At 41.0% G+C, this 25,759-nt stretch overlaps 1 protein-coding gene across 1 annotated transcript in view; it reads left to right on the top strand.

The window, feature by feature from the left end:
• cwc27 (CWC27 spliceosome associated cyclophilin) overlaps positions 1–15,282 on the top strand; it is a 32,890-nt gene extending 17,608 nt beyond the window's left edge. Inside the window, exons 12-14 of the mRNA XM_008423381.2 lie at positions 9,242–9,348; positions 9,437–9,546; positions 14,852–15,282. Of these exons, the coding sequence (XP_008421603.1) occupies positions 9,242–9,348; positions 9,437–9,546; positions 14,852–15,014 (380 nt within the window). The 3' untranslated portion in view covers positions 15,015–15,282. The remainder of the gene's footprint in view (positions 1–9,241; positions 9,349–9,436; positions 9,547–14,851) is intronic.
• The last annotated feature ends 10,477 nt before the right edge of the window (positions 15,283–25,759 follow it).

Below are 25,759 nucleotides of genomic sequence, written 5' to 3'. Positions count from 1 at the left end.
GTGCGTGTGTGTGTGTGGGGAGGGGTGTGTGTGTGTGTGCTGTTGTGCAACAGCAGAAAGCTTGCAGGGGGTTCTTCTGGGACCAGCCTCACTGTAGGATTACCATTAACCAAAATTTATAGGAGACAATGATGAGGGGTTTAGTTGCTCAAACATTGTTTTTCTCTCCGCAAACACTCATGTTTTGTTTTGTTTTTTCTAGTACAGAAACTGAGACCAATCCTAACTTGTGTGAGTTTATGAAATATATTTGGTGAGATAAAGCAAAGTTGGTCTCAGTGTAATTTGATGATTTTCTTGGATGCACTGATCCAATATTAATATCTGTATCTTTCCTTATATTGAATTAAATTATTGATCAAGTATCGTGATAATGTGCCAAATCTATAAGGGCAGATCTATTCAGTCTAATTCTATGCTGTATTATTTATTTTCTATAATATTTAGAATTCCTAGTTGCACTTTCTGAACCATTTGTTTGTTTGCTGCAGTTTATTTTTGCATGTTTGACCAATGTAATTGGTCAATTTCTTTATACCGTATTTTCCGCACTATAAGGCACACCGGATTATAAGGCGCATAGAATAGACGCTACAGTTACTGTTTCCACCTGTTCCGTATTGAACCAATGGTCCCCGAGTTCTTTATATAGTAGTCTGCCTGAGTCGATGTTTCACTCACGGTGTTGGTGTTGCGATCTTGTGCCCAACTGCTTTCTGGGTAACACAGACCAACCGACACGCTGCCGCCGCAGGCTCTGTCTCTCTTCCCCCGCCTCCCCGACTTTAAATGTATAGGGGCTGGTTCCTTGGTAACCCTAGTCGAAGCACCCCGGATGAATGTCTAAAGCCACTTTGTTGACATAAAGAATGTTAAAAACACAGTCCGACTCCGGTAGGCGAGGAAAGCCATCCGCGACTGGGCCGGGGCGTGGCCAGACGATGGTCACCCTTCTCCATTCGCGCACAGCATGTTCGTGACGAGAACTTGGTGCTAAAATGACCTGCAGACGACCTGATTATCAGGTCGGTAGGTAGATAGGTCAGTCAAACTTTATTAACAAACCAGTTTTTTGACAACTATCCCAGCATGCACTGCGCGCTTCTTCTACGGGCGAAAATGAAGTCGGCGGCTGTTTACCGTAGTTGCTAGACCTGTTGTGGCTCAATATTGGTCCATATATAAGGCGCACCGGATTATAAGGAGCACTGTCGGCTTTTGAGGAAATTGAAGGTTTTTAGGTACGCCTTATAGTGTGGAAAATACGGTAATTTATTTCACACTGACTGTTCTACTCCTAATTGCACAGACTCAACAAATTAAAGTTGTATTGTTTTTACATGTTTGACCAAGCTTGTGACGCTATTGGTGTATTCAAGTGTGCTGTGCTGGTAATTAATTAACGTCTGTGTTTAAAAAAATTCAATTCAGCTCCATTTTCCTGTATCGGATCGGTATTGGTAAACCTCAGATATCGGTATCGAAAGTGAAAAAAGTGGATCGGTGCATCCCTAATAGTTACGGTGGCCAACCTTTACTTACATCCAGGGAGATACATTTTCAGCTCATTCTTTACCACAGGAGGTATCCAACCTACGCTTTGGGCCTCCATACCAGCTGAGCCTGAGGCGGGAGTTGACTTTTAAGAGGCTGTCATTACATCTCCGCGTTGGAAGAAACGGTTAATTCCATTAGATGGAATCCGTAGATGTCACGGGCCAATGACCACTGCAGGGGAGACGGATGTCTGCCCAAGCGCCGTAAATCTCTGTGCTCTGCTCAGCCACAGACGAGCACTGTGGCGAGGATTTGTTTCATCTCGTCCCACTGGGGGAAACGGCAAGGCTGAATCGCGGGGTTCATATTGACACCACCATCACTCAAGCCCTAAATCTCTCTCCGAGTTCAGCCGTCATCTCGGTGAAGACCTCGCCTGTGGTCAGCGCGAGCCCTGATGCACGTTCACATTCAAATTTTCATAATTGTTATTTCCGAAGAGCAAAATTAGCGTGTTGTGTGTGGCCTCCAGTCCAAACCCAGAAATCCATATAATAATATAAAAATGTTAGCACTAGAATGCATTACAAAGTGGTTCTACAAAGAGTTTTTCAACGGAGCCTAAATACAAATGCATACCACATTTTTCAGATTTTTATTTTGTAAAAATAATTTTGAAAAACGGCTTTTTTTCCCTTAGTTTTTATTATTAGTTAAATATTGTTTAGAATTAGTTTATTTTTTATTAGCTATCGTAGTAGTTTTAGTTTTTTTTATACTTTGGTTAATTTTTGTATAGTGTACATACAGTATTGTGATTATATATACATCCATTGGGCAACAGAGGATACTATTTTCAAAAAATTATTTTTGATCAACCAACTGACTATGGTGTCCATTTTATGAACTAGTGCGTAATTCCCTCCAGGAAAGATACGGAGTGCCGTAATTTGCCGATAGCTACCGGGAACTGCTTGTCAGTGTGTGTTTGAAAGGCTAATAAATAGATTCATAAACAAGGAAGCAAAATATGTTATATCTACAATTTCAGTATGTTCTAGTTAGTTTCTTCAATGCACATTATAGTTCTTGTTTGCTGTAATTTTTCCCCATTAATTACAGTTTTCATTTATTTCAGTTAATGAAGATGTTTTCCCAATTTCAGTTTTTGTTATTTCTCTAGTTTTAGTTAACTATAATAACTTTGGTCCAGTGGACGCTTGTTGTAGTCCACTGTTGTGTACAGATTCCCTCACCTTTATCTGTTAACGTAGGTTTGTCTTCTTTTTCCAATCCTGCTTTCATATGCAGTGTGTTATTCTACCTGTGAATTCTTTAGTGATTGGTACAGTTTATAAGTAGTTTTCTAATATGATGTATCTTTACATCCTGTCTTTGCTTGAACGTTATGAGCATATTGTAAAGCTTCTAATTGGACACTCTTTAACCTATGATAAAGAATATCATTGCCTGACAGCTTGACCTCGTCCCTCTGTGAATTCCCTTCAAAATTGTTCGATTGTTTAAGAGATAAGGAACGTTTTCATCTCTCAGAAGCAGCGTTTTGTCATTCACAACAGCCTTCGGTTGCTACAATATTAGCAGCTTGATTTGTTGCCCCTCGGAGCCCAGGTGACAGGAGAGGGGCAGGAATGCAGCTAGAAAGGCCATCAAACTTAAAGATAGTAGCTGCTGACAACAGCTGGAGACAGTGATGTGTGTTTCTCGTGTGGAACCCGAGGGCGCCATCAGTCAGCATCCAGCGTGTCCCGGGCTGCAGCGAGAAGGCCGAGTAGCAGAGGTGACCGAGGGTGGGATGGAAGGAGATCACTTGTTGGCCTCGTAAATCAATTTGAAGAAGGTTTCCCCTAAAGCAGCACTGAGGAGAGCACTGCAGTAGACAAACCAAAGTTCAAGGCTTTCTTTTTTCCTTCATCACATGTGATGTTTCTGCACAAAATTGATCTTTATCATTTGTTTTTCTCTCCAGATAGTGCCTTCTTGATGTTAGAAGGTCATTTTTATACAGGTAACTTCATGTAATAAAAACTTCCACACTGAAGAGTGTTGTAGTTGGTCTGATCCATTAGAATTAGGGTGCGGTACATTCAGTTATCGAAAAATGTCAGCCACCAAGCGACTGTCACATTCGGGCTGCCAGACCATTTCACAGTTCATCTCTAACAAAGATAACAAAACACGGTGCTGTGGTGGCGCAGGGGTTGAGCACAGCCCACATAAGGAGGCCTAAGTCCTCGACTCGGCCGTCACAGGTTCGATTTCCGGCCTGGTGACTTTTGCCGCATGTCTTCCCCAACTCTCATTACCCACTTTCCTGTCAATTCATTATCAAATAAAGGCCACTACAGCCAATAAAACCTTTAAAGAAAAAAAGATAACAAAACACATTACTGTGGAGTTGGACAGCCTGAATTCACGGAGGTTAGCGACCACAACCACCTGCAGATATCTGCAATACGCAAATATTTGAGACCCCTTCTAAAGATGCTTACAATTTCTTATTTTAATAGTTTAAGCACCAAATATGCTACAACATACATTAGTATTCGTAGTGGAAACTGTCTTAGCATTACCGCAGAATCTAATGTTAACAGTCTTCCTTGTCTCCACTGTTGGGTACGGTACATCCAATCAACACCAAGAAAAATGAATGCCGCTCCTGGAATGGCTGCTTTACAAATGTGCAGCCATTCCAGGCTGCACATTTGTAAATGTGCAGCCTGGCACAAAGCACAAGGAGCTTTGTGCCTAGTTATTTCAGTTTCCCAAGATGCCTTTTCTTTCTAATATTGTAGATATGCTGTATCTGCAAATAGGCAGATTTTCTTCAAATGATTTGATAATTATGTTCCACAAAAATATCCGTGAATAGATGCGGTAGCAAAAAGATATCATAGCATGTAGTAAGTGTATGTTCCCAGATCATGCCATTCATTTTATTAGCTTATCTAAATGAAGTCAGATCCCATTGTGAGCTACTTGTGGTCACTCTGCAACACACAACTGGAAATCTGCACCTCAGCAGATATAACTATAGACTAAAAGAAAAACTACATTGCGTTGTAAGTCGATCAACATTTTTCTCCTCTTCTTTCCTTTTGAATGGACAGTTGACAAATGAGCACATTGTTTCCATTTATAGAGGCAGAGGGAGAACTGCATGCCAACCAGTGGAACACTGTGGTCCAGCTGATCCAAGAATAAAATGAAAATGGTCGCCAGAAAGTCCAAAATCGGTTTGCAAGAACCCTAAAATGACACAGTGTCACTTTCTAATCTTAACAACTACTGACATGGAGAAATTATACTTTTAAAACTGAAATAATTAATCAAATAGTCTTTAGAAAGCTCTCAAATATTGATAGTTTAAATGGTTGCAGACGTTTCCAGCATTCTCTTCAAAGGAGAGATTGGTTGTTTTTTGGGGGCGGGGGGCAGAGGGGTTCTGTGATGTTCTGTACTGTAATAGAGGGTCTTTGTTGGTTTATGATGGCCTTAGAAGATGTGTCAAGGGTGGGGTATGACTTGTTGTGCTGTCGAAAGGGTTGCATGACTGAATTCAACTAGAGGTTTTAGCGGTGCTGGCAGTTGACACTTTTACATTCAGACCTCAGTGTTGTTGCTTTGCCACAACAACCTGTGTGTCCTGATGCTGTGGTGAATAACTGACTTAAAATGTGACGCATGAATTTTCCATTATACCAGTTCCAGTGAACTAGCAATAATGCAAACTTTGTACCACATCCTCAGGTTCAAGTTCTGCTTCGGAAACCAGAGATTTCTCAGCACCAACTTTGAACCAAGCTAAACGAAAGACTTGCTTTCATTTTAAGCCGTCGTCCTTAGACTCAAGAAGATGTAACACATCAATACTAATACACATTGTTTATAGCTGCAAACAGCTCTTGTAACATGAGGACCCATGTCTGAAATGCAATTCACTCTGACATGATTTTCTGTATTTGGGAAATGTATAACTCTCAGCAGTCTTGGCTCTTTGACTTGTTGACAAACAGACAAATGCTTTTGTGAAGTCTGCTTTTTTCCAACTAAGACAAATTGCCAAGGTGAAGTCATACCTCCCAACCAAAGACCTTGAAAATGTGATTCATGCTGTCATTACTTCTCCGTTTGATTATTGTAATTCCTTGCATGTTGGACTAAATAAATCATCTGACATCGCCCACAAGCCATCCAAAACGGAGCAGCATGTCTTTCTTTTAACAAGTACTAAAATAGGAGAACATGTATCTCCAGTTCTGGCTTCTCTTCATTGACTTCCTGTTTGGCAGAGGATGGATTTTAAGATGTTTTTTTTGGCTTGGCCCCAATCATATCTCTGTCCACAGGCAGACCAAAGAGTACTTTGGTCAGCCAAAACTGGTTAAAATTCATTCAGAGGTGATCGGGCTTTTGCAGTTCATACACATTGGAACGGTTTACCTTTTTTTATGCAAACCGCAGAGACTGTCAAGTCTGTTGTGTCTTTACTTCAAGGCCCATTTTTGTTCTTTGGCATTTGATTCAAACAGAGTTTGAGTGTCTTTTATAATGACAGGTATGGAGTATATTTGTACTTTGTTTTAACTTTCCCTTTATCTATATTTTCTTGTTTTCATTATGATTATCTTGCTTTATTTCATTGAATTTTACAGCCCTTTGGTCAATCTTCGTTGCTTTTGACATATGCTTTTCGTGTGCCATCTCTCCCCAGTCAAATCCTCTGAATAAATCACAACACACAAAACAGAAACACGTGACATTGAAACTCATACCTTCATAAAACCCAGCAGTCTGGTGTTTACTTTGTTACATCGTTTATTTGGCTTCACCCAAACACGTCAGAGCATCCAGCCACTGTCTGCACATCGCGTCCAGTCAGGTAAAACTCTCCTTGTACTCGCCATCGGTGTGACATCACATTTTGTTGTGGAAAGAAAGAGCTCCTCCAGCCAGCAGACAGTGCTCACCGTCTGCCACTCTGACTTCACAGGCTGTGTCGGAGCGCAGATTTACGGTAGGCTGCTGACTGCATGAGCTGCCAGGGCCAGCATGCGGATTGTTGGTCCTGAATACTGTTTCCACTCATAAGTTGGACTAAATTTTCCTTTTAACTTCACCATGTTATCTGTGGGGTTGCACGTAGCAACATGCATCTTAGTGTGAAAAAAGCTGCTCTTACTTCAGACTTTGGAATCTGCACCAAGGACTCGGCATACGGTCGCCTCTCTTCTAGATCAGAGAATCGCTTTGGTTAGCAGCTAGGGGCGGGCTCGCTGGAAAGAGCAGCCAATCAAAACATTTTGTTTCAGATCGTTAGAATTTAAAGCACAAAAAAGTAAAACCGCCCCTGAAAATAAATCTAAACGTCCGATTAGCATCAGAACGTATAACTCTCATATCCCTGCAGTTTATTTTCAAATCAAACCCTCCCAGAATTTAAGTAGGTCAACGTGCCGCTTATAGCCGAGGATGTTCCGCCAAATCCATAAACTTTATTTCTGACTGTGTTCTCGAGTCCTGTTGGTCTTTCAAAATCACCAGGTGGCGATCATAAATCTTGCTCCGAAAGCTGTGTTTAGCTCCCGTTTCCCAGCTGTTGGTGCTGATGAGAGATTAGCCCATCAGGATTGTGGAGCGTTCACAAGCAGCGCTGGTGGTTTCGAAACAGCTTCACTGAATTATGGTGGGGGGCATGAGAGCATCTATTTGCAGGGATGCAAGGGTAATTTGTGTGGTTAAATTGTCTCCATGCTCATCTTTCACAAAAATACAGAATAAAATTAGCAAAATAAAAGACTTTTAGTGATGTAATGGCTTTGACTTGGCTGTCAGGTGACGAGTAAGCCTTTTGAATCTTCACAATGTCTTTTGGCAAATGAAGGACGAGTCCTCGTGGTTTCCTTTGTGGTCAGTAGTTTTCTGGCCGTACAAGTTTTTGTAAGCAATGACTGCTTGCAAAAACTTGTAAGCAGTCATAGCTCCACAAGCACATTAGACTCTACCTAATGTGAGACCAGCAGACGTCGTTCAGATGTTGTTCTTGGTTCTATTTTGACCTCCTTTTTGAGTCGTTGATGCGGTCTTGTCAAGTTTAAGTCAAGTTTAATTGTATAGCACATTTCAGCAGCAAGGCAGTTCAAAGTGCTTTTACATCACAGGGTTTCCTGTGAAAACTTGCTAAGCTCGGTGGTTGGGGCGTTCGGGCAGTCATTCATTCAGCAGCCCGTCATGTTTTTGAGTTAAAAAATATTTAAAGTTGACAGGAAGTTTGAAAATATCACTTGATAACTATGTGTTATTGGAAGATTAATAAAGTCTTAAAAAATGTTAACATTAAAAAATAAGCTAAAATAAGTAGGCAATGCTTAGCCTGGTGGGGGCCCAAGTAAAGCCTGGCAGCCTGCCAGACTTATAATACTCATAGGGGAAACCCTGCATCACAAAAACATCATCAAGGCACTAATTATGAAGTAATAAGCATTACGTTTTGTCAGATGCCTTTATCAAAATCATTAAGCAAATACACATCCAATACGTTGAACAATGTTAAACCTGCAGTTCGTCAAAAGCAGCTCTAAACATGTGGATTTTTAACCTGATTTAAAGGAAGTCAGTGTTTTGGCTATTCTGCAGTTTTTTGGATGTTTGTTCCACATTTATCTGGATCTTGGAGTCATTTTGGTTGGCGGGACCATCTTTTGAAGGTTCACCTCTGTATCACGTTTTCTCCATTAGTGGACAATGACTCACACTGTGGTTCACTAGAGTCCCAAAGTCTGAGACGTGATTTTTTAAAAACCTGTCCCAGACTAACAGGCCAGCTTGGAAAAGGGTTTTGCCCTTTTATAAATACAATGGTCAGTTGAATATAATAATTTGACTTTGATTACTCTTTGAAGACCTTTTAAATATCGCCACCTTCCTAAAATAAAGCCCCAAGTCTTTTTTTTTTTTGCCAAAAGTGTTTTCTTTTTTTGTTTTTTTTTTTGGGGGGGGGTTCTTGCCTAAAACATCTTTTGGAAAGAAAAAGTTGGTGATTTTGTCTCATGCTGCATCCCAGTTCATATTGGAACCAGATATTTACGTAATATAAAGAGACATGCAATCTTTCATTATCTGTTAGGATTGTCAGTATAATTTTTATCTGAATAAATATTTATTCTATGCTTGTACAAGAATTGCTTTATGTTAATTCTGATTTGTTCATTTTGTTGATTCTGATCTTTTTTTTTTTGGTTGGGTCATTGCACGTTCAGACATTTATTCCACTGTTGTGGGGGGATTTCTGCTCTTACTTTTTGTTTTTACTTTCTAATATATGTTATTATCACAGTTAGTGTGAGCAACTTAGTGACACTAATCACACTTATTTATGTATGGGTTTTTTTTTTCCCCAAGAGCGGTATTTGTGCTTGTGGAGCTATGACTGCTGTGCCTAAAGTTACCTAAAAAATCAGTAATAAGTATTTATTATCATCACTTTTATTGTTATCACAATAGTACAATAAAATATTGTGGTAAGACTTTAAGTCCACATTGCTTAGCCCGAGTAGTTTTCAAAGTATTCTGTAAGTAAATTTCTTTTTTCAGGCTATTATAAATACCAAAAATAAGTTAGTGTTTTTGTGTTTCTTGGTTTTGTTTCAAATGTTATTAAACAGAGGAAACACCTACATATGTAGTTAACTTGTGTTGCATTTGTGTGTCATCGTTCTGACAGAGAAAAAGCCGACCAGCGAGGCCGTGGCAGAGTACCTGGAGGAAAGGAAGAAGTACGAAGAGCTCAGGCAACAGAAACGGAAAAAAGTCTCAAACAGAGAGGAGCAGGTAACGTCTCGTTCGCCGAGTTTCTCTCCTCGGAGCTGCTCTGTTTGGGATCCGTGAAAGCTAAGATGGATGTGTAATGAATTCGCAGACGTTGGCCCTGCTCAACAGCTTCAAGTCCAAGCTGTCATCAGCCATCACTGAGGGACCGGAGGAGGAGGAGGACGTGGAGGAGCTGGCAGAGGACGACGACAAAGGATGGTCAGTAAGATTCACGCTTGATTTTGTGTCCAGGTATTTTTTATTTATTTTTTTTTTTTGTGGCTGTATGTTTTCCAAGTCTTGTAAATCCAATAAGGATACAATTTGATCTGTCATTTTGGCTTAGCACTGTTGCCATAGTTACCGTTTCTAACTGGACAGGAAGATTTGTTCAGAATAGTAACCTAATGATTTTTATGAAACCACCATTTCAAACTCGATGCCTACTGGGAAAATAGTCAACCATTTCTGATACTGCAGCAATATTTCTTTAAGGTTCTTTCTAATTAAGAGCCAAAAATATGATTCATTACAATATGACTAATTTAACTTCCTCAACTAGAGAAGCATGTGATTTAAAATACACCATCACTGGGCTGTTTGTCTCCATGGAGATAACATTTAAAGAAATAGCATTAGCTTATGTCATCCAGGAGCAGAGTTATGAAGTAAAAATGACTCTTACTATGCTTTGCTTTTACTTTTACTTTAGTAAGTTTATTATGAACTATTGCTACACTTACTTGAGTAAAATTTCTTCACTGATTGAAGAATAAAAATGTTTTAACCAAAAACTGTTTTAACCAAGAACTAAATGTTTTTTTAACTTTTCAGACAGTGGCTTCCTCTGGGCCCTCAGCCCTGATAAGGACCAACTTCAGTATTTTAATTTCCAGGTTAAAAACCGTTATTCCCATAGATTTCTGTTAGTTCTGAAGAGAAGAGTTCAGCTTTGGAAAGGGACAGCGAACAGGTCCCGCAGTGAACCTGACCGTATCGGAGCTAAAGCTCGCTTTGCGCTTTACGTTACATGAAAGTTCAAGTTGTACTTATGTGTGTGTGTATGTTGTGTCTCTAAGTGTGTGTGTGTTTGTCAGGCTCAGAATTTTACTCGCAGCCACCAGATCGGCCATCAGGAAATCAACCCTGACGCTGTGTTTTCCTCTCATATTCTGTTTTTCACCAAAGATCTCAAACGGCACCGAGCGAGGGGTTTGAAATGAATACCATGTGTGTGAATTTGAGAAAAGTGTCTGCGCGCAGGGAGAAAGATTTTAGAATAACAAAATCTGTACTTGCTATTAGTCTTGAGACACACTCTGGATGTGTAGTCTGGCTGTGTGTGGGGGGGCCCTAATGAATTTGCGAGAAGCGTCGTCTGGCGCTCGGAGCGTCTTTTGGCCAAAGATACTCCTCACTATGCCAGGTAGGGTGGAAGGACGAGGGTGGGGGGGTTGCATAGCAGTCCCAGAAGAAGAAAAAAAACAGTGGGAAGTATGTGCCACTCTAGAGGAACTGTGAACAGAATGTGGGTTACAACAGGTCAGAGACTCAAAGTCAAGTCTGGGCCAGAGGAGGTAAACTATTCCATCTGTGTGTGTCTACGGCTCCTGGCTCTCTCCCTCCTCAAACCCTTCCTCCCCTTCAGCTAAGCTCACATCCTCCCAAAGTCTACAAGACGCCCGATTGGCCGACTGTCACCGTCGCTTCGCCGTTATCCGTTACGAAACGCAGGAAAAACAAACCAAACACCTTTTGCATCACGGCAGCAGAGTGTAGTTTGGATGAAGCTGCGTAACGTCGAGTTTCCGCGCGGCGTTTTGCCACGCAGAGACCAAACGGTTGGCAGGCTGTCATCGCCGAGGCTGGTAGACGAATTACCGGAGGAGGCCTGCTCACACAGCAGGGGTCGACAGGGGTCTGCCAGGCTCTGGCTGTGACATTCTAGATGAGCTGTCACAACAAATGAGTACAGGAAACACACACACACACAGAGGCTGATACAGAACTATACCCCAAACGGCTCGCCAAGCCAAAGGAGCCGACAATATGGAAGCTAGAAAATACCAAATATGTTGAACAGAGAGGACAGGAGTTCCTCCAGGAGCCTGGAGACGGTCACCAGGAAGTCAGTCCTGATTTTCTTTCATGTTCGGTTCTTCAAAGACGTGTTCAGCCTCTGGTGGTGGGGTCGCCATGGTAATCCACAAACGTCCCACCATGTTTTTGTGTGAAAAAATGTTAAAAGTTGCAAAAATTCCTAAACTATATATACGTACGTGTGTGTGTGTGTGTGTGTGTGTGTGTGTGTGTGTGTAATGTCAGGCGTTCAGGTAGGACGCACAGCGCTGCAGCCTCTACACTGAAACATATTCCTGGTAGAATCCTGGAATGTGTTTGTCCTAAACATCCAGTCTGGAATGTGTGTAGATTTTATTCTTCAGGTGGCTTTGATTAAAAAAAAAAGTTTGGGTAGGAAATTTCTGAATGGGCAAATCATTTGTTTACCCCCAAAGCATGCGCCAGCACAGAATATGTTACAAAGTCTAGAAATGTGTGGAATTTGATTTTAGCATTTTCCAGGTCAGGAAAAGTATGAAAATAAATATAGAAAGATGAAAAAATATTTGTAATTCCAGGCTGCATTCCCTGTTCCTTTGTTCTTCCTTCATTTGTTCCTTTCTTGTGTCTTTCCTTCCTTCCTTGTTCTTCCCTCTTTCTTTCCCTCCTTGTTTGCTGCCTTCCTTTCTTCCTTCCACATTCCCCTCGTTTTTTCCTTCGATCTTTTCTTACTTGTGGGTTTTCTTCCTTTCTTTTCTTCTTCAGGAGGTTCCTTGCTTACTTGTGTTCTTCTTTCCTTCCTTGTCTGTCCGTTTTCTGTCATTCCCTCCTTCCTTCCAGTTTCTAATTTTTTTTTCCAAGTTCCAGTGAAATCATCCGTCAACAGTCGTTTTGAAATCAGGAGGGGAAACTCTGGATTTTGTAAAAAACAAAAAAATGTGCTGGGATGTTGAACACTGCATACTTGTACATTTGTCAGTAATTAATAATAGAGTTAATTCTGCTGTTTGTGGCTGAGTGGAGGAAAGTTGTCTCAGGAGAACATCTGCTTGGACTGTGAGCTGAATCCTTTGCTCAGATGTAGCTGTTTGACGGTCTTTTCTTTGCTGCTTCCGCCGTCCGACAGCTGAAGAAATGTTTTTGGTTTGTTATCTGCGAAGTGCCTGACACTGACATCTCCTCTGAGGAATTTACTGACGGTGGAGAAGAGGATACTGACTGGAGGAATCAAAGACACGTCGGCTTCTCGCAATTTGAACCCGTCTGCCTCTGCGCCACATTACGAGCACAGTGGGACATGTTTACAGGGAGGTTTCCTTAAAAAGACTGAAGTGAAACCAACATTCATGTCCGTCTTGTTGCTGTTTGTTTCTGGAGGTGAAGGGGAAGGTCGGTCAAGTGACAGTAGCCGTGTTTCTATTAATTGTAGAATTGCGCAAATTGAAATAACGAAAATAAATTCGCTAAATGGAAACTCGCTAATTTTGAAAAAAAAAAATTTTTATTAAAAGTTTTTGCGCAAGTGTGAGGTGGGGTTTTTTTACCAGCCCTATCAAAATAGATGTATTTCGCAAAGCTGTAATGGAAATACTTTTTCCGCATCACAAGAAGAAGAAAGCAGGAAAAAGGTAGAGTGCCTTCTCCGGGTCAGGGGGGTCGTCCTGCCTCAAGTGGAGGAGTTTAAGTATCTGGGGATCTTGTTCACGAATGAGGGAAGAAGGGAGAAGAAGATCGACAGGCGGATTGGGGCAGCGTCTGCCGTGAAGCGGGCGCTGTACCGGTCCGTCGTGGTGAAGAGAGAGCTGAGCCAAAAAACGAAGCTCTCGATTTACCGGTCGATCTACATCTATGGTCATGAGCTTTGGGTCATGACTGAAAGAACGAGATCACGGATACAAGCGGCCAAAATGGGTTTCCTCCGCAGGGTGGCTGGGCTCTCCCTTAGAGATAGGGTGAGAAGCTCGGTCATCCGGGAGGGACTCAGAGTAGAGCCGCTGCTCCTCCACGTCGAGAGGAGCCAGTTGAGGCTCGGGCATCTGGTCAGGATGCCTCCTGGACGGAGTTCAGGTCCCACTGGGAGGAGGGGAGACCCAGGTCACGCTGGAGGGATTACGTCTCTCGGCTGGCCTGGGAACGCCTTGGGATTCCTGGAGGAGCTGGAAGAAGTGGCTGGGGAGAGGGAAGTCTGGGCCTCCCTTCTGAAGCTGCTGCCCCCACGACCCGACCCCGGATAAGCGGAAGAAAATGGATGGATGGATGGATGGATGGATGGATGGATGTTACATTGTTTCATTTCTAACATAAGCTCTTGTGTCAGATAATCTAAGTCAATGTTAGAGAATAATAATTTTTTTAGATTTACAGAATCTCAATTATCCTTTATAGCGGGGCTGAACCCGTATTACACCAAGCACTGTAGCTAATATTAGCTGGTATCTCGCCAGAGGACATAAATACAGTAAAGTAATATTCTAATCACAAAATATACACAATAATATGTCCATCTTACTTGTGAAATGTTTGTGGAGCTCTCACATCAATAATCCATAGATCAGAACAACAATATCCCTCAGTGCTGAGGCATCTTCTGCTGTTTTGATTGAGCAAAGTGGGAGGGACGACCGCTCCAAGATGGCCGCAGTATTTCCTGCGCCGGAGCAGCCAATGCGGGGTCTACTCTTATGTTATGTCAATGGGGTTGACAATGAGCAGCTCACAGCGTCACACAGCTCATAAAAGGTTGTCTCATTCTAACATGTTGAATCTACAGCGCTTCTATAAAATGGCTGACTACAATGACAACAATCCTTTGCCGCATACGATGCAGCAAAGGATTGTTGGAAGTTTAACTGAAGCATAGAAGTAGTGGAGAAGTCAGCGGTTTGTTTTGTTTTGTTTAGTTTATTTCCCAAAGCATCGAAAGGAGAGTGAAATATCTGAACAGTATCGGTAAGTATTGGTGATTGGACTTAACAGCAATATTTGGTTCAAAATCGGCTGTCGATATTGGCACAAATTTTCACATCTGTTCATCCATAACTAGAATAATTCTGCAAAGAAAAGTGGGCCACATGCTCCACATACTGATACTCTCACACAATAATATTAATTCATTAAAACACAATGTTTTCTGTTTCTTTTACTTTGTTTCTTTTGTGTTTTTTTAAACACTAATGTAATGTACCGCACCACGTATCTTGTACTTTGATGTAACATAAATCTGTATGTTAAACAAATAACATACAGATTTGAGGCCAAAATTCCTCAAAACTGTAACAGTCGATTCAACCAATTTTTAGGCTTAGGGGATTTCAAATTTTCTTTATCCCCATTTAGCTTTTTTTTCTGACAATAATTTAGTTTCCCAGTTGGTCGGCAGCCGATTAGCCTGTAGGCAGAAGTGCTTTTGAGGACCGACTTAGCGGAGGCTTTAACTCCGCCTGCCTCTCTCCGTCTGGTTTAGGATGGCCCACGTCCTGCAGTTTGACGAGCAGAGCAAGAAAGTCAAGGACGCCAACATGCAGGACGAGGACACGTTCGAGATCTACGACCCGCGCAACCCCGTCAACAAGCGCCGGAGAGAAGAGAGCAAGAAGATCATGAAGGAGAAGAAAGCCAAGAGGTGAAGTCCTGAGGTCAGGGGTCACACGCCGACCCGCCCGCCCACTTTCCCGCCGCTTCGGAAACACCTTTTCTCCCCCAAACAGTCTGTTAGGTTTGAACATCTGGGCTCAGCTGTGACTGAACAGCTGTTATGGACAAACTACATTTCATGTAGATGATCATTACATGAAATGCTTTTCACTTCTGACTTGTTTGGTTTACTCTGTGGGGGGAAAAGAAACTCTGTAAAGATTTCCAGAAAGATAAAATAAACCAGTTATGTGAATTTTGGATCAATGGCTCTTTTTTTTCGTTAGTTACTTCTGGACAAACAAAGTCCAAACATGGAGTAAAACATGTCAGATTATTGTGCAATAATTGTCTGGTGTTTGAGTTAGAAGGCAATTCTTATTCTTAATCTGCTTCACATTTGATCACTATATAAAAGAAGATTAAGGGCCAATGAAAAAGAAATAAAATAAAAAGAATTCACTCAGAATTGACTTCAATCCCTGAATTTAGTTTATTTTCTCAGAATTCTGACTTTAATCTTCTGTGATCAAAAGACAGAATAAATCTGAATTCTGACTTTACACAAATGTTCTACTTTATCTCATATCGCAGTAAAACGCATCGAAGGTCACAGTTGCATCATGACGACGTGGAAAAGTTTGCAGACTGAATATTTTGGCAGCAGTTTTAACCTCTAGTTGTTTTTGGATAAGTGATTTGCCACTGCCACGTGTGTGTGTGTGTGTGTGTGTGTGTGCACTAACACACCATTTTTCTTACTCCTCTAATAGGATTGTGTTTCCATTTTTGTCTGGAATAATAGGCAGAGTTAATGTTGCATTATGGGAACGCCCGGTGCCTGCGTGGTGGTGGAAATGTGAAACAGGTGAGACACCGATCCTCTAACCGGGTTCTCCTCTGGGGCCCTTGTCAGGTTCAAATGTGTTACTGTTGACTTACTTAGAGAAGCTAAAAAGAAAAAAAGATGACGAATAAGTTGAAGCTTTTAAGTCTGAGTTCCAAGAGCTCTGCATTTTCAGGGTAATTCTTCTTCCTGTCTGCGCACAGCCTAAAGAGCTCCCCACTTACCGGAGCTTTTATGCAGACAATGTCATCTTTAGGGGTAAAAATACATTTTTCTCTTTTGTTTTAATCATTTTAATGCATGTAAAAAAACAAAAGAAAAAGGTCCATAATCATTACAGGTACGTCTTTGGGGATATCTTACGTTTTTGTTTTTTTTATTTCCAAGAAGAGAAGTTGTTTTGTTGCACACATGGTCACGTCCTTTACTCTTTTAAACTTCAAAGAATTTCCACTGTGAGGTATTTACTTGATTGAAGATGCGCAGAAGAGCTTTGACTGCTTTTTTAAAGGACGTTGCCTGACACATGAATCGTAATTGATGGTTGAAGCGCAGGACAGGACAGTGTGATCAGTCTTCATGGTGACGCCGCTCCATGCTCAGAGCATGAAACCGCACTTTACTTTGCAGAGTCACTTTAAAGGAGCCGAGACCATTATAATATTCTACAGCCATCTCTCACTACGCTGCAGCAAATGAGCTCTTATTATAGGCAGCAAGTCTTGAGTGTCACGGGTTTCTCTGTCTTTTTGTTTGCTTCCTGTGAGCTCAGACTGAACTTTGACCTTTTTATCAGCCGGAGTCGCGCAGATCAGGCCTAATTCCCTACAGCACGGATTCACTCTGGGAACACGCGTCATAAGATTCCCCTCATGAAATCGGAATTCCAACTCGGAAACAACGTTCCGCTAAACCCGTCGGCATCGATGTAGAGAAATATTGAGATGGTATTCTGTATCTTCATTCTCAGAGCAAGAACTCTACCATCCAAGATATTAGGGAAAAGCTGGGATTATCAGAGATTAACTTCAGAATCTGGGAGTGACGGGACGGAACGGCCTCCCTTCAGTCCTTAACAGGTCGAGGTCGTCTGATGCTACGCTGCTATGCCAACCAGCTGGTGAACAACGTGAAGAGAAAGTGGTGTCAAAATGACATCACCTCTCTTCAGATCATCCAGTCCAAGAGACACCAAACAAAAGTTCATACAAGGTTCTTGCAGGTTTCATCAGCTCAAACTGAAGACTTTTTAAGACCTTTATGAGACCATTATGAATTAAATTTAAGGACTGTATCAAACGTACAAGAGAAAATCACACACACACACACACACACACATACCCAGTTGTGTTTTCGAGTCTTGTGGGGACTTTACATCGACTTCCATTTATTTTCTAGTTTCTATTTTGGCAGATAGTTACCGGTGGCTGTGACCTCCTCAAGTCACAGAAAACAATAAAGATGGCTGTGCATAACTCAAACATCTGAGTGACAGAAAAAAAACAAGCAAAGAAAACTATTACATCCAATATATGAGATTAAATAGTCCTGCCAGGACAAAATTTAAGACGTGTGATTAACGCATTTAAGACCAACTTACGTTTCTGTCACGTATGTAAGCCATAATAAGACCTTCATTTTAGATACATCAATAAAAGACTTTTTAAGGATGCCCTGCAATAGCAGAATTAGCTTTTAGTTCTTCATGGGTCCGCCTGATGTACTCGGCTCTGCTGCCTTTTCTCACCAGGTGTTGGGGTCAGGTCCTACCTCCATTTGAAGACATTTTCGTTTTCTTGAGATAATCTACATCATTGATCATCCTTTACATCAGTCTGTCATTCTATTGAGACATTTCTAATGAAAAGTATTAAAGAGATTATGTTGCCTTTTAACCAAAGAATATAAATGTAAGTTATTTTCAATTTCTTAAAAGTTAAATCCTTTAACATTTAACCTTTTTGTCCAAAGTTTGCATTGTGGTAAGAAGCATTGTTACAACAACTAACCAACTTGACACACATTTTCTTTCTTTTTGTGCTCAAAATATTTCACTTGGTTGTATGCTGTCAAACTCTAAAGAAATATGTTCTCTATACTATATGCCACTTTGTGTGCTGTTATTAGCTTTATTGCTAGTTGGCACATACAACCACCAGCAATTAGTGCAAGTTACAACCGCATGTCGCTCAGCTCAGGTGTGATGTTCTTTCTGTTTTCCAAGGCGAACGATGGACGGGGCGTTACTCTGTAGCACCTTCTGTTAGCTAGCCTCGTCCATTTCCTACATATGTACGTTTGGCAAACCGTTCCTGACCTGTCCGACTGAGACTGTTTGATAAGTTAACTTGAGTTCAACCAAAGGAATAGTGACATTGAGAAATCAAAGAAAAGACTTGGTCAATTAATACTGAAGCGTTTTATGCATCATGGCTGCTCAGTCTCAGACGTCCAAGGACAGAGCAGTCACTGCATTTGTCTCTGCTGTCAGCTCTTTGTCTGAGCCTCGGTTCTAAGGACAGCTTTCAGAATTTTCCAAGCTCGCATTAACACAGCAGACATACACTTGTGACTTCACTAAAACGCTGAGTTTGTGTTCATTCTGCTCGCTCTGGCTCTGGACAAAGCCAGCAGCTCTTTTGTCGTCAATTGGGGGAAAAAACAAAAATGAAAGGAAATTAATTCAAACAGCTAAAATGTGTAGACGGTTTAAAGTCAAATTCAATTTGGTTTAATCAAATCAAGGCGTTTAGAAAAGAAAAGCAGGTAATAAAATCTATTTTGGTCCAGATTTAGTAGAGATAAAACCAGCTCATCCCAGTCATGTAGTCATTAGGTACAAAAAGTCCAAATCAGGTCAAATGAAAACACATTACAGTCAAGTTGAGCTGCTCATTTGACTCCAAAATATTAAAACTAGTTTTCCACAGAAGACCACCTGATGATACTGAGTTGTTCATTTTACAGCATCTTGATAAGGCATGTGGAAACTGGACAGAGACCAGGTAGAAACCTCCAGCAGAACCAGACTTTGAGGAGAAGATCGGGTGACGAGAGAGACTTTGAGAAGCCACTTGTTTGAAGGATCTCATTCTTTAGGTCACATCTCATGACCATAGGTGTGGGTCAGATGGTTTTATACGCAGTGCAATTACAGTTCATATAATGAAAGATAACAAAGGTTTTGGATGTGCAGGTTTGTGTCCAGGTATTTCCTCTAAAACAAGCAGATCCAGAACTCCTACCCTTTTTAAATGCTTTACTTGGATAAATGTCCTCATGTCTTTGCTTAAGTTTCACAGCCACTTCATAAGATTTTTTTTGTTCACACATGCCAACTCTACCTTTTTTATCTTTTTTCCCTCTGCATAGCTCAAAATCTACTGAAAAAGTGTTTCTTGTGTTCCACTGAGCTAAAATTAGGACACGGTCTAATTTGAGAACAGTGAAATGAGGTGAATCAGTGGCCGAGCTGCAGCGCCCTTCGTGTTTGTTGACAGCAGCACGTTCCTCCGAAAGCTTCCAGGACGACGTTCCGAACACCGTCTGCCACAGTCATTGGTCAGAAACAGAACACGAATCGATGCCTCGTCTTTAAAAAGCAGTTCAAGAAAAACCGCTGTGGCTAAAACCAAGGTTACCACCTCCCCCCCGTCAACATGAGCCCCCCCAAAGCATCACAAATGTTTCACCCCAGAATTGGGGTTGGATTATTTAGCATTGAGTTACATGAGTTCTAGCAAACATCTTATTCCGATTGTAGGAAATACATCCCAGGAATTCACTGTAAGCATGAAGCATGAAAGATATTTAGAGAGACCCACAATCACATAGCTTGTAATATTATGGTTTGGCAAGCTGGAAAGCCAAACAGTCAGAGTATATGTGCTGCCATATTAATAGGAATATTTTAGATATTAGCTTTTGTCAGGCGCAGTGGTCGATGGTTAAATTTGATCATGTAAGTTTTGTGTTTCCAGCCACCGTGACTGTGTGAGGGATGCTGGTGTCAGTTTGTTGGCCAGTCAGACTAAAATGGACGAACCACGGCTGGATGGAGGGCAGAATGTGGCACAGATGTTTGTGGTTTACCCAGTAATGCGTCCTGAAGATTGAAATGTTGCTGTGACCTTTGTTCAAAAAACAAGTTTCAACCAATTACTTTGTTTTCTACTTGAATGCTCCAAACTTTTCGCAAGATTGAGCATGACTTCAAATTCTGTTATTATAAATCAAGAATTGTGTCATTTTCATTAAAGCCACTTAATTCTGGCCTATCAAATGAGGGAGCATTTATAACACCTGTGACACTAATTCGTACAGTCTCTGCCTTTCCATGGCGTAGGAAACGTTTAACACTGTAGCTTCCATAAAATTAGCACCGCAGCTTTCACACATTATGTAGTCTATTCATGTTCACCACTGATCTAGATTTAGCACAGCTACAACTTAAATAATGCATCACAGACCCACTGACAACCCTCCTTTAACTCAAGCTAATATGTTGTCTTCAAAAATGAAGACCTACTCACCTCTGCATGCTGGATGCATGAGACTGAATGTGACAGTGGCAGCTTCATAATTCTTCATTAGTTCATCTGATGATTATCTGAGCTTATGGAGGAACTCAAAGGACTACCCCTGATTTTGATTGCCCAGAAATCTACCCCTAGGCAATCAGTTGATCCTACATAAAAGAAATTAAACATGAAAGGATGGCAACAGCAAAATACCCAATCCTGATGTAGAAAAACTCTGTGAAAGCCTTACCCGTGATCCAAGTCCTCTGAATACCAAGTATTCAAAGCGTGCCATATTCAAAGTTTACACCCAAAGAATAAATGTTTTTCAATATTTCAGCATAATGGGTTAAAAAAAACAAAACACTACAGACATTTTGGCAAATAAAATGGAAAAGAAAGGGAAAAATAGAAAACAGTAGAAAAGATGGAGTAAAGGCTTGAAAGGGAGAGAGGGAGATGAAGATAGAGGAAAGAAAGAAGAATAACAAGAATATTAAAAAAACAAAGTCTGCTTCTACACCTGCAAAACAATACAAAGATAGGCATACATGTCAATAACAACGTCACTGAAAAGCACACGATACTAATTGACACGAGATGTATTTAATGGCAGCCAGAGCACAAGACAGGATGTATCTCTGAACACCTGTGTGTGTATGAAGTTTCCCCATGTAAGGAGCCTGACAACGTAGTATTCATTGGAAAAATGTGTCTTGCAAGGTCAGAAAGGACACACAACATAAGGTCACACAAGACTGGACACCATACACCAACACACTCTGTACTCCCAGGTCCAGGTACCAAGGCCCCATCCTGGGTCTGGGGCCTGGCTGTCCAGATGGTGAACCCAGATGGCAAACAGAGAACGGGGTTCTGGAAAGACTCCAAGCTTTTCTCTGCCAGCTCAAATGTGGTGCTAATGCGTGTTGCTGTTAGATAGTTTGAAGTGGCAAAGTCTTTGATAAGATATCACTTTATAGCATTGATTCTGTTTCTTTAAGGACAGGAACAATGTGCAGAATCAGCTAGAGGAAAAGCAACGTAAAGGTCCAAAGCAACTTTGGGAAAACCTAAAACTATTGATTGAAATCACTTTACATGATTACATATTACAAACTATAAAGAAATTAGGGATGAGCAGATATTTTTGTGGAAGATTCTAATCAATACTTGGCTGAAATATGAAAGCTTGAAGCAGCACTTAATAAAGTGTCATTTAGGAGCCAAGAGTTGGTGAACTGAGCCAAAGAAGCTGCTGCCAACTCAAACTCTACGACTCCTTATCTTTAAACTGTGCAGATTCACCGTCACAGAGGCAGAACGGACCAAAGCAGTGTTGAAGTGTGGTCTTGATGTTGCTCAGAGAATAAACCAAATATAAAAATGAATTCCCAGACATGGCAGACCTCTGGTGATGTTACAGCCACAAACGTCAGAGTATTTTATTGGGCTTAAAGTGACAGACCAGGACGTTTTTCTTCAGACTTTCAATTGGATTTACAATTAATACCAGAAATATTCTTTTTGGGCCGAGCAGCAAAAGTGCTGCAAAGGTCTATTGTAACCCTAATATGTATTATTATTTTTAACAAAAATAAATAGACTATTTGGAACATAAACAAAAATTCACCAGCTTTGTGCACTTTGTGTCAGTTGTGTGTTAAATTTACATGTCGTAAGTTGCACAATGAACTTCTCAACAGCGCCCCTGACAACTTTCAAAATACCCTCTTCCACATTGAGGTTACTTTATCGTAGAGGCATGAAATTTGGTACACTTGTACAACTTGTTTTGCTTATAAGGCATGAGGGAATAAAAGTTATCAACTCTGTTTGCAGCTTTATTTTTTTTTAATTATTATTATTATTCTTTATAAAAAGACTTAACTTTTCGGTCAGGTCGGAGTACCAGATTTTATTTGCCGAATGCCAGAGTAACAAGAGATGTTTTGAGAAAACATCTCTCATCACTCTTTGTGACCATGTTGGCCGTATGCTTAGCATTGTCTGCTCAGAAGTCTCATTCGTCCCCAAACTTTAACTTACTGGTTGATGTCTTGAGATGTTGCCTCAACATTTCTCCATAATGCACCAGTTCCTCAACACCACCATACATCTTATTGGGATCAATCTTAGCGTGATAAACCAGCTAGTTTCCTGCTCTTTTTTTTCCTCAAAATGTAACCATGGCAACTGTAGCCAAAGTTGTGTTTTCTCCCATATAGGATGTTTTCTATGTAGGACAAACAGTGCAAACTTTGGTGCCATTCAACCAATTTCTCTTGCAAGATGTTCCTTACATCCTTTTTTTATGAGTCAGGCTTTAAAGTTTTATGCTGACTGCTTCTTTATATAGTTTTGTTAGTGCCATCTGAAAGTCAGATAGACAAAAGAACGGGGACTTTGAAAGACTTGGATCCAATTAAAGATTTTGTCTTTTAATTAAATGAATTGCCCCGAGGCAGATCATTCCATCTTTTACAGCCTCCGTTTCGCCGCAGTGAGAAAACGGAACGATAACACTTAGTAAAACTTACGGAACCTATTAAAAAAAAAAAAAGATGACTCAGTGCAATTTTTTTTGCGCTTCAGCCTATGATTACGGACGGTTCAGGTCACTAAAAATGATAGATCTCAGAGAACATTCGCCTCACAGTACCTGCCAAAAAAATTTCGACTGGACGATCACAGCTTGATCAGATTTTATGAAGAGATTCACCTTTTTCTTTTCTTCTGGGAAGGACATGTGAGCAATTTAATACAACTAGAGAGTACAACTGTCCTGTCATCGTCCGTCCCCTTTAGTTTGTTGTCATTTATTAGCCAAAGGCGAACAGGGCAGTGGAGAATAAATCCTGACATAATTCATTGGTGATGCTCTTCATAATGTTCTTGCTGTTATAAAGTACCATTTACCCAAGCGAGGCAGCACACACACAAACCCCATCACAACAAAGAGAAATGCCCTGGACTTCACTCCGTTGGCCTAAGTGATTGGCTATTGATTCTTCATACACATAATCCACTTACCTGTCCTCTCTGTAAGCTGACAGGAAGGCCTGGACGTGGACAGCAGAGCAAGAAGGAAATACTCCTTGAAGGTGACTTTCCCTCCATCCAAATTATGTTACATGCAAATCCAGAAGACTTAGACTTTTAATAAACTTGTAGCACACAAACACACACACACACACACACACACACACACACACACACACACGTTTGTGTGGCTATCTTTGTGGGGACTTTCCATTGACTTCCATTCATTTCTACAGCCTAAGCCTTATCCTAACCTTAACCAAAACTCAATTCACACCTTTGTCCTAAATCTGACCCCTGACCCAAAAACAGCGTTTCCCTTTGTGGTGACCAGGCTTCGGTCCCCACAAGGAGCAGTGGGTCCCCACAATGTGGTATGTGTCAGGAAAATGGTCCCCACAAGGTATTACAAACAAATGCACACACACACACATACACACAAAAGTATTGAAGGAACACAAAAAGTCATACAGCTCCAGCTCACCCAGATTGAACACAGAACGTCTTTGAACAGATGTTTCTAGGCAGTCTGGTAAAAACAAAGGGTCTGGAGTCTCAGCTATTGAGAAGGATTGCTTCCTGGAGGCGTGGATTCTGTTAAAAGTTTTAACAAAGTTAAACAAAGATAAATGTTACCAAAGCGCTAACATTTGTCTGTGAGGTATGTAATTTCTCTTTCGGTGTCATGAAGCCAACCAGAAATTGTCTGTGCTGTAAAAAGCCATGTTGTGTTGTGTAGAGTGAAGTGTCAAGACGAACAAGATGGCTGTTGATGTTAATTCAATGTTTGGAAGATTGGTCAACATGGACTGAACGGCTTCATTCACTTTCTCTGCTGTTATTGATAAAACGACAGGCAGGCTACAGTTCTGAAAAGAAAATCCACAGAAAATCAACGTCGTCGATCACACCTTCTTCTGTTTGCTGATTGGCCCAGTAGAAAGTCTACTGAAGGAGTCTAAGTCAATGGGAGGAAACTAAGATGGATCAGTTAAGGGAGATGATAATACAGAGGAACTGCATAGGAAGGCAACAGCCAGGCTCATTTTTAGGGGTTCCTACAGATCCTTGATTGGTTTTAGGTTTGGACTTTGACTGGGCCATTCTTTAATTTTATAAATAAAATTTTCTTTTATAAGTTAAAATTCTAATTTTTTTGGGTGGATGTTCAGGATCACATGTTGGAAAGAAAAAAAAAGTTCAGTTTTCAAATTGGGTGATACTTTGCAGATTATTTGAGCCGTGGGGGGAAAAGGCACAGCTGAAGCTTCTCTTCGCACATCCTCCTGGTTCTTACAGTGTTGAGGTTGTTTTTTTTAGGGCCTTGATTGTGAACAGCTCATTCTGAGCCTCAGCTGTGGGAAAGAGCAGTAAGGATTAACACGACAGAGGCCTGTTGATAGCAGGTGCTGGAGCCATGACCTTCCCATCCCAGGCCAACATTCCTGCCTGTCATACCCCCATCCCCCTCCTCTTCATCCCCCTCCTCTTCATCCCCCCTTGGGTCTGTGAATGCACTATCTCCAGCTACACCATCTGGGACTGTTTGTTCTGCAGGGCCAGGTTCGGATGGGAGAGTGTTTGTACCGCTTCAGTCACTCAGCGCGTGGAGTGTGTTCCACTCCGTGTCATCCGAGGTTATGCTAATCGTCAAGCTACTAACGGATCATGTAAACTGCTGAGTGCAGAGTTACAGTAGCTCCGTATCGGCTTCAAATATCTAAATCTTTGTCTATGTTCTGCTGATGTGGGAAAAAAAACACCAATTTTGCAATTACAGCATTTCCACTGAGTAAGACATGAAATGAAATTCACACGTGAAAAAAATCACGAGATAAGTCATTAATTAGGTCATGAGTCTCGCGCTCATTATGCACATGTAAACAGGTTGATTCTGGTGTGACTTTCTTTTCACCTCTTTATTTTTGACATTATCAAAATATATACAAAGATTTCTGCACATTTGTAATGGAAAAGCAGCTAGTGTTCATGCTTTGGATGGGAGTTTTTTCAAACTTGGCCTTTTTTCTCGATGAGCTAAGTTATCTTCATAATTTCAATTTGCTCAATTTTATGGTCAAGAGAAACGCATGATCCAATCCGAGAGCAATACCACAGCTCTGTGGGATAAAGCGCTTTAAAAGGACACATAAACTCTCTTTGAAGGACTTTCAGCATAGCTTGAGTAATCAGACCTGGTGCTATCGTCGTATCTGCGTGGCTTTGCTTTGTAGTTTAGCCCCCGAGGTATTTCATGGCTGATAAGCAAAATGCAGTGGCTTCTCTTAATTTCAGAGGTTTCCATTTGAAGTGCAGAATCACAGAGGAG

The sequence above is a fragment of the Poecilia reticulata genome, linkage group LG12, assembly GCF_000633615.1.
Source record: "Poecilia reticulata strain Guanapo linkage group LG12, Guppy_female_1.0+MT, whole genome shotgun sequence".
In the NCBI taxonomy this organism is placed as follows: Eukaryota; Metazoa; Chordata; class Actinopteri; order Cyprinodontiformes; family Poeciliidae; genus Poecilia; species Poecilia reticulata.
This window is presented reverse-complemented; position numbering and strand designations above follow the sequence as displayed.